This window comes from Anas acuta, chromosome 12, assembly GCF_963932015.1.
Source record: "Anas acuta chromosome 12, bAnaAcu1.1, whole genome shotgun sequence".
In the NCBI taxonomy this organism is placed as follows: domain Eukaryota; kingdom Metazoa; phylum Chordata; class Aves; order Anseriformes; family Anatidae; genus Anas; species Anas acuta.
In genome coordinates this window covers 11,805,293-11,821,828 of record NC_088990.1, presented here as the reverse complement: position 1 = coordinate 11,821,828, position 16,536 = coordinate 11,805,293, and the positions used below count along the sequence as shown (strand labels likewise).

The 16,536-nt window shown below is 55.5% G+C and overlaps 1 protein-coding gene across 1 annotated transcript; it reads left to right on the top strand.

Annotated features, from left to right (window-relative positions):
- Positions 1–5,015: 5,015 nt before the first annotated feature.
- Positions 5,016–16,485, top strand: HEXA (hexosaminidase subunit alpha). Its single transcript, XM_068696476.1, has 14 exons — positions 5,016–5,284; positions 9,808–9,906; positions 10,266–10,331; positions 10,489–10,535; positions 10,778–10,888; positions 11,758–11,859; positions 11,935–12,067; positions 12,433–12,613; positions 12,911–12,997; positions 13,337–13,409; positions 13,823–14,000; positions 14,300–14,390; positions 14,745–14,849; positions 15,347–16,485. Exons 1-14 carry the CDS (start codon positions 5,050–5,052, stop codon positions 15,408–15,410), a joined length of 1,572 nt encoding a protein of 523 aa, XP_068552577.1. The 5' UTR covers positions 5,016–5,049; the 3' UTR covers positions 15,411–16,485.
- The last annotated feature ends 51 nt before the right edge of the window (positions 16,486–16,536 follow it).

Sequence of the window (16,536 nt, the reverse complement as noted above, 5' to 3'; positions counted from 1 at the left end):
TGGCAGTGTCACCTCCCACCTGAACATCTCGCAGGGTAAATGCTGCAGCCCATTTGGTAGTGCATAGTCCCTTAGAAACATTGAAACTTTCTCAGGTATGTGTTTATAGAGGAAGGCAGGTTGCGTTCAGGCTCACGGTGTGTCAAATCTCCAGGCACCAGTGAACGTTCACCTGCTCTTCGCAGAAACCATCGGTCACAGCAGCTCCGTTACACGCACAGTGAACGTGCCCTCGTTCTCTTCTTCCTCCCACCCAGTGCAGGGGCAATTTCAGACAATCACTGCCTTCCAAACCTGACTGTCTCCCTTTTTGTGCCTAATTCCAGTGCTAAACATTTATAAACGGTGATGGGGTCTTCCCTGTGCACCAAAGAACGCCATCCCACATACGTGGAGATGTGGTTCTCCTCCTACGGTCCCGGCCTTATTTTTTTCCCAGCAAGACACGGATCAGCACTTCTCTGCCAGCTGCTCCTCAGAGCTGTGCGTGTCAGTCTGTGCTAATGACGAGACCGGTCTGTTTTAACGAGCATGGTTCAAACACTGATCTGCAGTTATTAAAAAGATGTCTCGGTATGAAGTTAAGCCATGGCCTCTGCAAAAGTTACAAAGCTTCTGCCCCAGTCACGTGCAGAGCCCTGGGTGCTCGCTGTCTCCTTGAGAGGTTGGTGAAAGGCACCCGGGAGAAGCACGGCTGCTGCCTTCAATTCCTTGCGAGGGGATCTGCGCTGCCATGGAGAATTTTAGGATTCCAGCTGCCTAAGAAAGTTGAAAACTGCTGTTCTACCCAATCTGAAAAATGATTTAGATCTCCATAGGCACCTGGTGCTTTTTCATTTTATTCTTGCAAGAGCTTAATTACACAAGTGATTCTAGTAACTGCTAACACTGAAGCTGACAAGAATAAAATATTGCGTTGCAATCACCTTGCTCCATGAAGTTAAGCACATGCTTAAGGGATTTACGGGAGCAGGGCTTCTCTGCACGCTCATTTCATTTCCAGATGGAGGAGTTCTTCACCGCACATCCACGGGTGCCTGATTGATTCCAGTTCAGCTGATTGCTCAGCCCCACAGCTGTGATTGAGAGCAGCCAGGGACGGCAGCCACAAATACTCGGCCTGCACAATAACTCACAGCAGCCTCGCTTCTCTCTGATAGCACCGCGTGGAGCCCGACATTTCAACGATCTGCCATCCAGCCCCACGGCCTTGACACAAGCACCCCCAAAAGCCCCTCTTTGCTGTACCAAAATGCTACAAAAGTCTGGTGGCCCCAGAACCGCACCGAGGCTCTGTTCTGAGAAGGAGACCTGGAGATTCGACGTATGCCAGCCATCTCACCCGTTTCAGTGCTGCACCCAGCCTCACTCCCACTCCACTGCTCCTTGACCCAGGTGGGACTGGGCAAATATCTCTGGAAAAAAAACCACCTTCTCCTCCATCCCCTGAGACCTGTGGAGTTCCTGCAGTTGGAGAAGGGAAACCCAAGAGAGCTCCCTGTGCCCAGCTTCTGCTGTTCTCCCTGAGGGCTGATTTTGGCTGCCTGCACACCCATTAGTTACCTGAACCCCGAGTGTGTGCTGAGATGCCCCTCAGATCACCGTGGCCCAGAAGCTGTGCAAGCTGGAGAAATTCCAGCAGAAAAAGGCTTTGCAAATAATGCCAGTAGTGCAAATACCACCTGGCTGAGCTCTGCAGCGCTTACTGAGTCAGGAACCCAAATTCTTCTGACTGATTAACACATCTTGCCTCAAGCTTTTACATTGGACTCTGCTTTTAAGTTCATATTTGTTGAAATACTGCTCCTCGCAAATATGCCCAGAGCCGAGCCCCACTCCTGCCTGCTAACACTGAATATCCCAGGCCTTGCTCCCCTTGCTTGTGCTCTCTCATCTGAAGAGGTGCCTTCTGCTAAACTCCATCTGTGCCGAGAAATTCATTTACCACATGCATCTGCTAAACCGTGCAATGGCAGCACGTAGCGTGACACGCAGTGGTCAAGGTGGAAGCGGGGAGATTAAGAACGAGGCATCCCGTGTTTTGAAAAGCGCCGGGATACGCGCTCGTGGCTCTGAAAGCAGCCTGCCATGCACCAGCCTGTTTCAGCCCCTAAAAGTGTGGGTGTTCCCCATGGGTCGAGCTGTTAGTGAGGGATCTGGCTGATGAAACTACGATGGACATGGATTTAGGACCACCTCTCATTTAGGATCTTCTTTGTGCGTTTGCTAAAGCTCCAGCAGTCCTCTCTCGTCATCCCACCTCCAGCGGAGCGTACGCTCTGTCCACAGAGTGGCCATGAGCTGGAACAGCAGATGCATCGTCACTAAGTCATGCAGACAGCTCACTCCCTGCCAGCACCTGCATGACACTGCACTGAGCAATGTCCCCTCTGAAATTAGGAGATTGGCAACAGGAGGGTCCACGCCTGCAAATCCCCTACACACACACACCATTAATGCCCCCAGAGCATCACCACAAGTAAGGTCACTTCATCACTGCAGCCCTTGTGGTTCTGATTCAAAAACCATAATTATCTTACCAAGGATTAAATGAGAGGTAAACAAGTAAATGGAGATAGTAAGACAGCACGGCAAGCTTCTGAGCCATCAAAATTCAAGTCAGAGATCTGCAGGCAGTTGCAGGCATTTCCAGAAGATGGTCTGTGTTTTCCAGAGCCCTCTTCCAGCCACAGCAGCAGCAGGTCTACTGACCTGGGAGCTGGCTTCATTCAGGAGTGAGTGTGCTTAAATAGCGTTTGGCTCAAAGAGCAAAATAAACAGGAAAAGTCCTGGGAGTGCCCTGTGGAGGTTTCCATGATCGCGCATACCAAACTGATCCCAGAAAGCGAGCCCAGCTTGATTTAATAGCGGGCAGGACAGATCAGGCTCCAGCCCTGCGAGACGCTAAGGCACGTGCTGACATCCGGCAGGACTGGAGCAGGTGCTAGGGTGGACTGGGGCCACGGGATGATCCGCTTCCTCTGCTCCCCTTTCACCGGCTCGCATGCTTCCCACCGGCGGAGGCATCTGTATGCAAACCATCCTCCCGATTGAATGCAGATGCAGCCAGCGTTACAGGGAATTAGGCAGCATAATAGATGGTGTTATCCTTAAAAAAAAATAAATGCTGTGGAACACAGAACTGCACTGACAGCCCAAAGGCCACCCTCGGGCACCCAAGGTGGACAAACCAGAAAGAACCAAGCATGGCACTGGCCAGACTTTATCACCATTTATGCTAGAATAACAAATTTGTATTTCTACCTCATGCAGAAAACAGGTAATCCAGCACAGCCCTGGTGCAGAGTACAGTTTTCTGCAGAGTCCCGCAGCAACTTGGCTTTCTGCCTGGAACAGGACGGCTCTTGCAGTCAAACAAGAGGTGTTTGCAGGTACCTCTGCAACAGGCATCAGCCGGCTGGCGCACTGCGATGTTCTCAGCCCAGTGCACTGACATCTGCGGGCACCTGCCTCTTACTGTCTCTGAACTGATACAAGCGTGCTGTGGGGCTGGAGATCTCAGCAAGGGTGAGCAGAGTTGTGGGGGAGCATAGGTAAGCTCTGAACCCCGTGTCTCACAGTTTATCCTGTGCTTGTTCTTTGCTGACCTCGCCAGAAGTAGCCCAACTTGCCAGATGGATGTATCGCCCTCCAGAAATGCTCTGAGACCAGGAGCTGGCTACCTAGGAGCTACTGAAGAGCATCAGCAGACTCTGGCTGCTCCATGCCCAAAGCAGGATAGCGTGTGAGACAGTTTAATTCCAGGCTCCAGAGATAAGCATATGCTCAAGCAGTTTTCTTACGTAAAGATGCATTCCTGAATCAGACTGTTAGTCTGGATTAATGCTGCCCAACTTCTCTGAGTCATCCCCCAGAGACATCAGGGTCCCCTAAAATAGCAACAACAACAGAGTACGTAGAAAGGCTTGGATATTTCGACTGCGGGCTACGATCACAACATTTTACATAAGTCTGGTGAACACGCCACCCGACACAGACTGAAATAAGGGTTTGCTTCAAGCCAGGGCAGCAGCCCCAGGGAGAGCAGCCAAGGCTCTCCTGCGTTTCAGCCTCACATGCTGGGAAGCGCAGCCCTGCTGCTGCTGCTGCCATTGCCTGCTGTAACACAGCAGCAAACCGTGTTTTGTTGTTTCCTGCAATCTTAATACACTGAAGGAAGAGCCCAGAGATGCTGGAATTGGTCAGAACAGCAGTGGCAACAGCTGGCACTGCACAGGTTTGAGTGCAGGCCACCAGGAGCCCTGAAGGTTTCTAAAGGAGCTCTGTTTAAGCTCGGGCCGGGGCAGCTGTTTGTGGGGCTGTGCTCCCGGGCTTCCCAAGGCTGATCATGGGCTTACCTTGGTGCCTTGGTTTTGTATGGGCACTGCTGGCTGCAGATCCACCTCGTCCTGGAGGGGACAGGCAGCTCCGGGGGCTCCTCAGGGCTGGGGAAGGAGGCTGCGGTGCTGTGTGGGAGTTAAGCTCACGGATGGAGCCAGGCTCACAGATGGAGCCAGGGGCTGCCCTACAGCCCCCCTCCACCTGAAATTCCCCCACCTGCTTGTGGCAACCCCACAAAATCCCCACACTCATGCTTAGACCCCAACCAAACTGCGACCCCCTCCTGCACCCTGGCACCCCCAGGCTGCCCTCGCTGTGGCGAGCATCCTCCTCCACCCTCCCGGCCCCACAGAGAACCCCATTCCCTCAGCCTCTGGTGATGCTTTTGCGATGCTCAAAATCTCAATTCCTTAGGGGATGAGGATCGTTCACTAAAACGCTGCTCGGGGGCGATGTTAGGGCTGTAACACGGGTAAACCCTGCACCGAGCAGCTGGGACTTCAGCACCTCTCTTTGAGGCGCACGGACCTGGCAGCAAACAGCCTGAGGCCGCTCGGGGGCCACAACTTCCCCTCAGAAACCCCTCCAAATCCCCCTTTAACCCCTTCTCTCGTCACCCCACAGCCGTGAGGGACCCGGGGCCGCCCTCCCCCGGCCCGAAGCCGGCCCGAAGCCGCACCCCCGGCGGGGCGGGGAGGGGAGCGCGACATGGCGGCGGCCCGGCCGCTGCTGCTGCTGCTGGCGGCGCTGGGCCCGGCGGGCGCCGTGTGGCCGCAGCCCCTCCGGCAGCTCTCCCCGCCGGCCGCCGGCCGCTGCCCGCTGTCCCCCGGCCTCTTTCGCTTCTCCTACGCCTCCGGTTCGGCCGTGGGGCCGGGCTGCGCCGTGCTGGACGAAGCCTTCCAGCGGTACCGGGCGCTCATCTTCGGCGCCGCGCGGTCCGCGGGTGAGGAGAGGGGGAGAGGGCGCGGGGCGGGGGGCGCCCGGCGGGGTCCCGGGGATGGAAGGGGGCGAGGAGCCGCTCTGGGAAGCGGGCACGGAGCTTTGAGTCCCTAAAAACTTGTGTGCGGCTTGTGGAAACACGCGCCTTGACGCGCAGGGGTCCTGTGTTGTGGTGGGACTTTGTAGCTTCACGCTGTAATAAAGCAAAGGTCTGCACCTCAGGCAGCGCCCAGGTGGGGCACGGCTCTTCTGCCTGTCAAAGTCCTTCTCCCCAGGCCAAGGAAACAAAACTGGCTCTGTAGAAATGCTCCTGGCTTCAGGTTGGGTGTCCGTGTGGGATAGAAGCGGTGTGTGTGCCTCCAGGAGCGGCACCCCGAGCTGCATCAGGGTGTTGGATGCGGTAACTGTGGCAGGCGAGAGCTGTTCCACTCGCTTCGTGGCACACCAGCCTCGTGTTGCCCCAAAATGTGCACCGAAACCTGCCCGGTTCTAGCTCAGCCCAGCAGAAACTTGGCTACTGGGAAGTTTGGTGTCACCAAATCCTTGTTCAGCAAAAGGACGTGGTTCTCCACGATGTAGTCGATGAAAGAGACTGCGTTTTTCTGTGTTGAACGCTGGGTTTCACCCAGTCCTAGTTCAGCAAAAGGATGTTGTTCTCCATGATGTAGTTGATGAAACAGAGATTGTGTTTTTTGGGGTTAAACCCTGGGTTTTCCTTAAAACCATCTCCCAAAGGTGAGTGGGGATGTGCTGACCCAATGACAAGATAAGGAAACCTCCAGTGTTGCGGTTCATCTCCATCTGCTTGTTGGGTTGGTAGCCTGCTCATGGTGTCACCACCTCCTGTACAAGGCTTTCAGGGGACTTTGCAGTGTCAGCAAATGAACTAACTGCCTCAAGTAAAGCAACTTGTTGAATTTTTAGTGATTCTGTACTGGGGAGCACAAGCCCAATGCGCCTATAACTTCAGTGCCCAGCTCCTGTATGAAAATTCCTGTCTTGGGTGTGTGAATCCCACGTATTGCTTTTTCCCTCCTTGTGCTTCTCTAATTCACCTGGGGCTGATGGCTAGAGGAAGCGGTGGCTGTAGTCTGGTGGCTCGGTTGGTTCAATTGAGTCTTGTATCAAAAGCCCCTGTTGTTTTTTATGTGCAGGGCAGTGCCTGCTGTGCTTCTGTTGTTGTTGTGTTTAATAAAAACTCAAAATCAAACAGCCTAGCCTTCCACAGCACGGTGAGCACCAGTCATCTTGCATTTCTTTCAAGGAATTAGTCAGTCAGCGTGTTCTTTTTATCTCATTTTTATCTCCCCCAGATTGCATTTCAGCACTGCAGCGTTGCGTTTTACTTCCTTTTCTTACTCGTGACCGGGGAGAGCTGCTGCCAGTCTTACCAGCGCTTTTCACAAGTCTTGGCTCTTCCCGTTTCGAGCAGCTCTTTGTGCATCCAGTGCAAAGATTTTGCCTTGAGAAAGAACTGCTGTTGCCTGGTTCTCACAAGTACATACTCTTGTTTTGGGGCTCTTTTTGCCCTTTTTTTTTTTTCCACAAGGTGAGCAGGTCAGCATCCCGAAGCAGCGTGGCTTTTCTAGCAAAGAGGTGACAGCCCTTGGATGCACCCTGAAATTATCTATAGTATAAGATGAGAAAAGGCAGAAAGCTTTGAGAGCCTAGGCTTGGTTTGGGGCTGATCATAACTTCCTTGCATCCTGGCCTTCTTTGTGAAAAAGTGCTGCCTTGCTGCACGTCTGAGGTGAAATGCTGCAAACTCCCTGGCTGCTTTTGCAGGGCAAGCACACACATCGAGGAGCCGGCACGCACTAAGGCTGAGTGCCTGCGTGGGTCTGCAGGCAGCCCGAAGAGCTCCATCTCCCAAGTGTGAAACGCTCCATTCATCCAAAAGAGCTCGTAACTCTGCTTCCCGGTATGTCAGCGTGAACTCTGTCACTGCTGAGCAGAGCAGAGTAGGGTGACAGCACTGGAAGCTGCCCTGCTTTGTCTCAGGTGCATCGTGACAAAGGCAAGTGTGAAACACCGAGAAGAGACGTTTGGCTTAGCTCTTAAACTTGACTCTTCTAGGTAGCAAAAGAAATAATTTTCCATTTGAGGGTTGCAAAGACCGCATCGTTTCTTAACATGATTTTTACAAATTTTCACGTTTTCCTGCTCCTGTCAGAGGGAGCTGTGGCCATCGCATTGTTTGGAGCAATGTCTTGTGAACACCAGATCGAGCTCTCCGTGCACACTCACCGGTCTCCATACGCTCTTTTTATGTGGAGTTGGGTCTGCATGTTTAATTTTAGGGCTTTTTTCCTCTCGGCCTTCCTTTTTTTTCCACATGAGTGGTTAGTAATAGCAAGGAGTGGGAACCTTGCTTGGAAAAAAAAAATAGTTTCTATTAATAGAGAAAATAAATGACAGAAAGAGTTTTCTTCCTGTTTTAGCAAGCAGCTATGTCAGTTGAACAAACAAGCACGCCGATCGCACTGCAGAGAATTTAGGAGACTTCAGCATCTTCTCCTGACCTGCTTTCAGAGCGTGCCAAGGCAGCGCTGGACTTCCCACAGAACAAGTTTAGGGTCCTCTTAGAGCCCTCCAAATGTTAGTGAGCCGTCCCCTCCTGCCTTCTGCGTGCCGGAGTGAGTTATCAGCTCTGCAGCACATCCAGCAGGTGTGGATTGTGCCCCGAGAGCAGGCGTCTCGGAGTCTTTCTCCCTCTGAATGGAGGGAGAGCGACCGCTGCCGCGGGTGGGATGCTCCAGCAGCTGTTACCATAGCACACTTGGAGGGGCAGTCGCGTGTTGCCAGGGGTTGAAAATGTTTTGGGGATTTGTGGATTATGCCCAAACGCTGCTGGACTTCAAGCATGAAAGCAGGCTGATGAAAGCTGGGAGGGACACGGGGGAGTATTTGGTCAGATCAGGGCCAGCCCTGGAGTCAGAGCCAGCCTCGCAGCAGGGTCAGGCTTCTCAGGGCTGTGTCCAGCTGAAATTGAGATATCTGCAAGGACAGAGAGCTCAGCCCATGCAGCAGGGTTTGAACACCCTCAAGGTGAAGCATATTCCTTTTTCTTGTCTCTGTGGCAGACCCAGTACAGTCTCTAGTTGGGATTTCCCTTGCTGTTCTTCCCTCGTCTCTTGTCCTTCAGCTGCGTGCCTCCAAAACGCCTGTGAGCGTGTGACCTGCACCCTGTGTGGAGCTGCAGCCAGGACCTCTCATCCCTGATGCCTTACTGCTAAGAACCCGCTGTGACCATCGCGTTAGCGTCCTTGCACCCCGTGACAGTAATTCACAGAATCACAGATTCATCTTTGTTCAAATTCACCTTCTGCTGGCTGCAGATTCCCTCCCCCATCAGACAAGCGAGGTTTACCCGTGCTGTGCTCTCTGCACTGGGTGTCTCATGCTCAGAGATGCCTCTCAGGCAGGTTTAAGTGTGGTGGTGGCACCGATTCTGTTGCTGCTTCTCTTCCCCTTTGTGCTGCCCTGCTGCAGTGCTTTTTTGGTACCCCGTGGCATGCTGCAGGCCGAGCTTAGCAGCGCCTGGATTATTGCTGGGCACTGACTTCCTTCCTCTCAAGGCTGCTGGAAGGGCTGCTGGTGCTTGGTAGGAAATTTGGAAACATCTGCACCTTAAATGCAGCCCCCCTCGTCCTCGGAGCGGCTGCTGCTCGCTCCTGGAGGCTGCTTTCCTGCGACGAAACCAAAATCTCCACCCGAACGGAGGTGAGAGGCGCAGGCTGGGAAGTGCTCACCCTGGGAAGGGCCCTAGGGAGAAAATGAGTATTTGCCGTGTCGCCAGGCTTGAGAGCAGCCGTCCCTGCTGAGCCGCTGCCTTGCCAAGCGTAGGGAGCTGGTCTTGCTGTGCTCCATGTGCCAGCTCGCACGTCTGCAAGGTTGCCTTGGCTACCGGCTTGTCTGTACTGAGAGGAAACCTGAAAATGGAGGAGTGTTTTTGAGCCATTTTGCTCCAACCACAGAGGTTTCACCATTCCTTCATGGGGGCGTTTGGGGTCTCTGGCTCCTCTGCTCTCCGCGTTTTACCCAAATGCTGGCGGTGCCACGGTCTCTCCAAAGCTTGGTGTCTGACTTGTTGATGAGGCTCAGAGCCAAGATTTTTATTTTTTGGTGGCTTTGCTGAGTGTTGGCTGTCCCTGGGAATACTGTGGGGCTGTCGGTGTGACCCACCAACATTCCTCCTGGCCAGAGATGGCTCTGAGCAGACCCCTTACCTCAGGGCAGCTTTAGCACCTCCCTTGGGAGTTGGGGCAGCATCTCCTGTGTGCTCCAGGGAAGATTTGGGCTTCAAAATGCTTCTTCAGATAGGGAAGAGCAGCCAGAGCTCCCACTGGGTTTATTTTTCCAGCTGCTGGGGCTGCCACCAGCTCTGCAGAAGATGGGGTCGGACAGGGGCCTTTCTGTGCTAGAAAAGCTTCCGGCCAGGTTTTGCAGCTGCCTCTAATCCAGCCCAGCTTTGCAGTTCACCTGCATTCATTTTCAACCTTTTTTTTGGATCTGTGTGCCTTGCAGAGAGCAAGCAGCCCTGGAGGAAGCCCTGCACTGAGCTCTCCGTCTTGGTCTCCACGCCGGGCTGCGATGGCTTTCCCAGCCTCAACTCCAACGAGAGCTGTAAGTACTGGGGAGGAGGTAGCTGGAGCAGAGCGCAGGTATTTCTGTGCCTCTTGGTTGGAAATTGCACCCTACAGCACTTAATCCTCTTTTTGGAGAGGCAGGATCCTCACTGTATTGTGGAGAAATTTGGACAGGGGCGAGCAACTCACCCGAGGTTGCTGGTAATGTAGTGAGAGAGGTTTAGAAACAATGCAAAAAAACTACCCCAAAATCAGTTCTCTGGGACCCAGGGGTGCAGTCCTGTACCAAAACCACTGCTGGTCCAGCTCCGACCCCACAGCTGGGGCTCTCGTGCCTTCAGGCAGTGTGTGAGGAACCTAATGCCTGTGCCAGTCCGACCGATGCTGTATTTTCAGATAAGCTGCACATCTCAAGGGACTCCTTGCTGCTCTACGCCGATGCCGTCTGGGGAGCTCTCAGAGGTGAGGCGTGCTTAGGCACGGAGCTTTCTGCTGGGCATTCCTGCCGTCCCTGCAGGCTGGGACATCTCCCTGCGCCTCCCTTCTCCCATAGACTTAATTAATTGAGCTCTCTTTGGAATCCGTGCTGAGCGAGTGACTGCGTGTGGTTCTCCCGCAGGCCTGGAGACGTTCAGCCAGCTTGTTGGGAGAGATGAGAACGGCACGGTGAGTGCGTGGCTGGCTCGTGCGGGGGACGAATCCTTGCCTCGTCTCCTGGGGGCAAGCTGTGCTTCGGGGCAGCGTGTGCTGCCTCCTGAGCTGGTACAGCACAGCAGCTCTTCCTGGCCAGCTCGCACGCTGCTCGTCCTGCTGGCCCTGGGGATGAGGCTGACCCTGATTTCCTCCTGCTAATGGCTGCGTTGCCTGGAGCCCTGCTCACTTCTTCCTTCTCCCCTCTCCTCCTGCAGTACTACGTCAACGAGACAGAAATTGTGGACTCGCCCCGCTTCCCTCACCGAGGCCTGTTGCTGGACACCTCTCGCCACTACTTGCCTCTGAAAGCCATCCTGCAGACCCTGGTAGGGTTCCTGGGCTGGGAGGCGTGTGTCCTGCCCCGCTGGCAGGCAAAACCGTTTAGCTGGGTGTCCCTCTCTGACAGCTGAGCCTCCCTGAGTAGCCTGGAGGGCCACCTTTCTGTTTTCTCGCTTTTTTTTGGGGTGTGTTTTGCTCATTTCTGACGATTCCAGGAGCTGTCTAGGGAGAGCCAGCCATGCGGCTGAGCATGGGCCACTGCGTTCACTTCTCGTCAGGGAAGAGCTTGCCAAACGGAAGCTTTTTGAGGAGCACCAGCGTGCTTATTTCTGGATGAAGCAACAGGCTGGGGTGGGATGGCAGCCTGACCTGAATTCTTCGTACACAGATTTGCATGATGGAAAAATGCCTCCGTGCTGTCAGCCTTTCCTAGTGCAGTTCTCTGTGCCTGTGGCTGTGTTTGCTCCTGGTGTAACTCACAGCTGATTTAGGTGATTTCTCAGCTCCCTTCCTAAGTGGGAGAAGGAAGAAAAAGCCCTGAGGTATCTCGGATTCCTGCAGCCTGGCTTACTTTCCAAGGCTGGATCCTTTCTGAGGCAAGGGAAAAACACGTCCCAGTGGCATTAGAGGAAAGTGGGTGGTGGTTCTGCATCCATCCCAGGCAGAATTAAACTTCCCAATCTCAACCATTGGCTCTGGTATAAGGAGAGCAGGGATTTTATTGTGAGCAGAAGCACTGATGGCCTTCTGCAGCTCTTTGTGGTGTTGGAATCGCTCATGGGTCCTGGGGAGCACTTGGGGATCTCATGCTGTCCATTACTCAGCAACCTGAGGTCCTGTGGTTCCTTCCTGTGACAGCAGGCTGGCCTTTCAGAAGGAGCATGACGTTTTTATCTGTGTTCCCATTCCTTCCCAGGACGTCATGGCTTACAACAAGCTGAACGTGTTCCACTGGCACATCGTGGACGACCCGTCTTTCCCCTACGAGAGCTTCACCTTCCCGGAGCTCAGCAAGCAGGTAACCCCTGCTGGCTGTCCTGCAGCCCCCCGGCCGGCCGCGTGCTGCTTGCTGTGACCGCACGTCTTCCCCCAGGGCGCCTTCAACGCCATGACCCACGTGTACACAGCCAGTGACGTGCAGGCGGTGATCGAGTACGCCCGGCTCCGGGGCATCAGGGTGATCGCTGAGTTTGACACCCCCGGGCACACCCAGTCCTGGGGGCCAGGTGAGGAACCGGGGGTTTGGGAGTGAGAGCCGTGGTTGTAGCTGCCCGGGGAGGGGGCTCTGCAACGTGGATCTCAAAAGCAGGGTGCGGGCAGCCACATCCTGCAGGGGTGAAGTGCCAATTCCCCTGTCCTGACACGCTGCCCCCTGCCCCAGCTGTGTGTGTGGGTGCAGTGGGGAGCGCAGAGCAGCACAGGATGGGGATCTTCTTCAGACTTCCCAAGTCTGAGCACATTTCTGGTGCACTGGCTGGGGTTTTTGTCCCCCAGTAGCCTCTGGGCTGTGCTGAGGGCGGTCTGGGTGGCTACACGAGGCGCTACAGCCCCTCAGCCCCTTCCTCACTCTGCTGGGCTTGTCGTGCCCCAGGTGCTCCAGACCTGCTGACTCCCTGTTACTTGGGCAAGGATCCTTCTGGGACCTACGGGCCCATCAACCCCATCCTCAACAGCACCTACCAGTTTGTGACCAGTTTGTTTCAAGAGGTGGGCGCTGTGTTCCCTGACTACTTCCTGCACCTGGGTGGTGATGAGGTGGATTTCACGTGCTGGTGAGTGATGCCTGGGCAGAGATCGGGGCTGGAGGGGGCCTGGGGTCTAAAACAGGCCTGGTGCTCTGCTGCCTGGGTGCCTGGGGATGGGGGCCTGAAAGAACAGCCTCCTTGATGGGTAGGGGGAGAGCAGAAGGTTGTTCCTGGGGGAAAGGGAGCCAAAAATTTGGCATGGGCCCGCTTAGTCCCAGCCATGCATCATGGGCACAATCTTTGGTGCCCTGCTCCCCTAGGCAGAGAGAGAGGCTCTCCGGGTTGGTGCCCGGGGATTTTATTCTCTTCTTTTTTGGTACGCAGGAAGTCCAACCCACAAATTCGTGCTTTCATGGAGGAGATGGGATTTGGTGGCGATTACACAAAGTTAGAGTCGTTCTACATCCAGAGGTGAGGACGGCTGAGTCCTGGGCCTGCAGCTGCAGTACGACAGGCACAAATGTCTCCTCCTGTCTCAGACAACGAATCTCCTTTTCAGGAGTGTAGGCCTTTGGGCCTTTCTGTCCCTGAACAGAGTAGCCTGGCCACATTTTGGGGGGGGAGACTGGCCACAAAAAGGCCTGGGGCTGAGGGAGAAAAGAGCCCTGGGAGGGGCTGTGCTTTCTCCCTCCTTCCTGTCCCCCTGGGGATGGTGAGGACGGTGGTGCTGCTGCTCTGGCTGTGTGCAGCTGGCAAGGAGAGGGGAATGTAGCAGGGAGGACCCCACACTCGGTCATGTTTCCACTCCAGGCTTCTAGACATCGTCTCTTCCCTTGGCAAAGGCTACATGGTGTGGCAGGAGGTGTTCGACAACAGGGTGAAGGTGAGAGCTGCCTGCGTTCCCCGGCACAACTCCCTAAATTTTGAGTGAATGGCACTGGTGCTGCTCACTCGAGTGAGCCTGCACGGGGCTCAGAAGTTGATCCAGTGCCTGCCTCGGTGCTTTGGCCCTTTGGGGGGCTTTTGCCATGAAACAGCAAGCACAGAGCAAGGAAAGCTTCCCCGGAGGGACTGGATGAGCCAGGACAGTGGCGATGTAGGGGGGTGGGTGTAACTCTACCTTTCAGTATTGTGATAACTGGTTATGGACTGGTTCTGGTGCAGAGCCCTGGTCACCAGAGGTGTTTGGAGCTGGGGATGTCTCTGGGGCACTCTGCTTGGGGGGGGGGGGGGGCGGTGCCCTTGCTGCCCTGGCGCTGTGCACGGGCTCCACGTGTGTTTGTGCTGCGGGTCCAGGTGAGGCCGGACACAATCATCCACGTGTGGAAGAACTCCCCGCCCTACAAGGAGGAGATGGCGAACGTCACCAAGGCTGGCTACAGGGCCCTGCTCTCTGCCCCCTGGTACCTCAACCGCATCTCCTACGGGCAGGACTGGATGGCAGCCTACCAGGTGGAGCCCTTGGATTTCACAGGTGCGTCCCTTGGGGCACGTTTCCTTCTGGCTTCTTGCTCAGAGGTAGTTCTGGGGCTGTCTCTCGTGATTCTCACTGCTGGTGTGAATGTTCTCGAGTCACCGTGCCTTGGCTCCTGGGCTCCCTGCTGTCCCCTCGCTGCAAACAGGCTGCACCTCAGCTCTCCCTGCCCCAGGGTTTGAAGCTGGGGCTTCCAGAAGAGAAAATCCCAGCTTCCGTAGCTGTCCCCCCGTGCAGGGCAGGAAGGTGAACTGTTGTCTTACAGCACCCGATCACCTGAAAGCTGTGTCCTCTGGCAGGCAGCCCTGAGCAGAAGGCTCTGGTGATCGGCGGCGAGGCGTGCATGTGGGGCGAATACGTGGACGTCACCAACCTGGCCCCCAGGCTCTGGTAAGAGATGTCCTGGGGAGGTTGGCTTGGTCCTTCAGCGTGGCGTGGTGTTCTCATGGTGCTTGTATGTCCTCTGGCAGCAGGGCTGTGGCACTAACAGCTTCACTGAGGCTTAAACGAGGTTCTGTGGCCATCTCTAAGAGCAAAACTCGCTCCTGTGCCACCTGCTGCTGCAGCCAGTCTGTTCTGTCCTGTCATTGGGACACCTCCCGATCTGCACCCGTCTGGGCGAGGGGCTTTTAACAATCAGAAGCCACGTGCCCTCGTGTGTTGGAGGACTTGGGCTGGGGAAGTGTTTGGGAATGTGTGTGAAGCTTTCCCTGACCGGGCTGCTGTTGTCACTTGCTCCTTAAGGCCAAGAGCTGGGGCTGTAGCCGAGAGGCTGTGGAGTGACGCGACCGTGAGGAACCTGCAAGATGCTTACAGGCGGCTGGCCAGCTTCCGCTGCGAGCTCCTCAGGTACCCGTCCCCCCTCCCAGTGTGGGGGGACACTGCAGGGGACACCACCTGCACACAGACCCTGGGCAGGGCTGGGAGGGTGCTGGGGGTGAGGTGAGCTTCCCTGGGTGTGAAACGAGCTGTAAAGCCTGGAGCATTTCTCGTGCCTGAGTGTGGGCAGGGCTTGCTTTGGGCTGGGCTGGAAAAGGGGGTCCCTGCTGGTGGAGGGGGTGGTGGCTGTGTGGGGGAGAGGGTTTTGTGCTGGGGAAGGGGCCCCATCAGCTCCTGTGGCACCGGGTGCTGCCCTGTGGCACTTTCGGTTGCTGCATCCCCAGAAAAATTAACCTTAGGCCTCGCTTCCACACGTGAGCAAAAAATAACAGCCTGTAAGTGCAGGATGCAAACCGCTCGCATCTGAACCGGGGCTCCGGTGGCTGCTTTGGGTTCCTCTGACCCCTCACCCCCCCTCACCAGCTCTGTGTCCTCCGCGTAACGCCCGCTGCCTGCTCTGCTTCCAGGCGTGGTGTCCAGGCACAGCCTCTCTTCGTAGGATACTGTGACCACGAATTCGACGGGTTTTGAAGGGAGAGTCCCGCTGCCCTCGGGCTCTGCGCACAGGAGGAATGAGCTCTCTCTCCCTCCCTCAAAAGCTGCTGGCATGGTGAAGGGACCCTTTCACTCCCCCTGCTCCTGCTCTTGCATTGTTGCACTGAATGTGTGTTTTTTTTTCCTTAGTATGCACTCTTTGCCCCTTTTTCTATTTTTATTTCTTTAAATCTATAAATAAATGACCCCAAAGAGGAAAAGGTGCCTTTTCATACCCAGCTGGGGCCTGGGAAGACCACGCAAGGGCTTTTTGCTGGGCAGGCCTTGCCCTGGAGCAGGCTCGTTGCAGGGATGCCGGTGGAGGAGCATCTGGCTGTGCCTCGTCCTGCCGGCCCTGCAGCGTGCTGGGTGCCTGCTCGGCTGGGCTAACCATGCCTGTTCTCTGCCAGTATCCCAAATTTCACCCCTGCTAAGAGAATCTGGTGTTCAGTCTCACAGTAACGTGTGTGTGGGGGGAATCCTAATCTTGCAGGCCAAGTGGGCTCCCTCAATTTCCGTTTCCACCTCCTGCTGTTGGCCCCTGAAGGCGCTGCCTGTGCCGGGATGGCACCCGCTGGCTCCTGGCCTTTCCCTGTCCCTTCTCTCTGTGCCTCGGCTGCATCCCTAAACCCTGGCTGCTCCTGAGATGAGCCCCGAAGCCTCTCAGACCTCACAAAGCCGCTGAGCCGGGAGCTGGGTGCGGATGTTCCCGAGGCACCGCTCAGCTCCTCCATCGGCTGCTGCCTCTGCTCGGGCTTTTTGTGTCCCCCCGCTGCTCTCTTGTCCTCGGAGGGGCTCAGCTCTGCTTCCTGCACCCAGGGGGCTGGGTTTGGACAGTATTTTGGGGAAGAGGCTGGCGTTGCCACGTGGCTGTCCCAGAGGGGTCGGCCGTGGTTCTTGTCCTTTGATGGTTGGGGAGAATCAAGGTTGGGCTCCCGGGGAGAATTCCCCCAGGCCAGGACTGCTGTGCGTGTGTCCCGGTCTGAAATGAGTGAGCTCTGCTGGTTGCTCTCCGTGATGGATGGAAACTTTTCACTGTTGTTTACTTGGAATTAAAAATATTCCTAAATTACCAAGCCTCGCCTTTCTTCACCCTCCTGCGCAGGGGTACCCAGGCGGTACT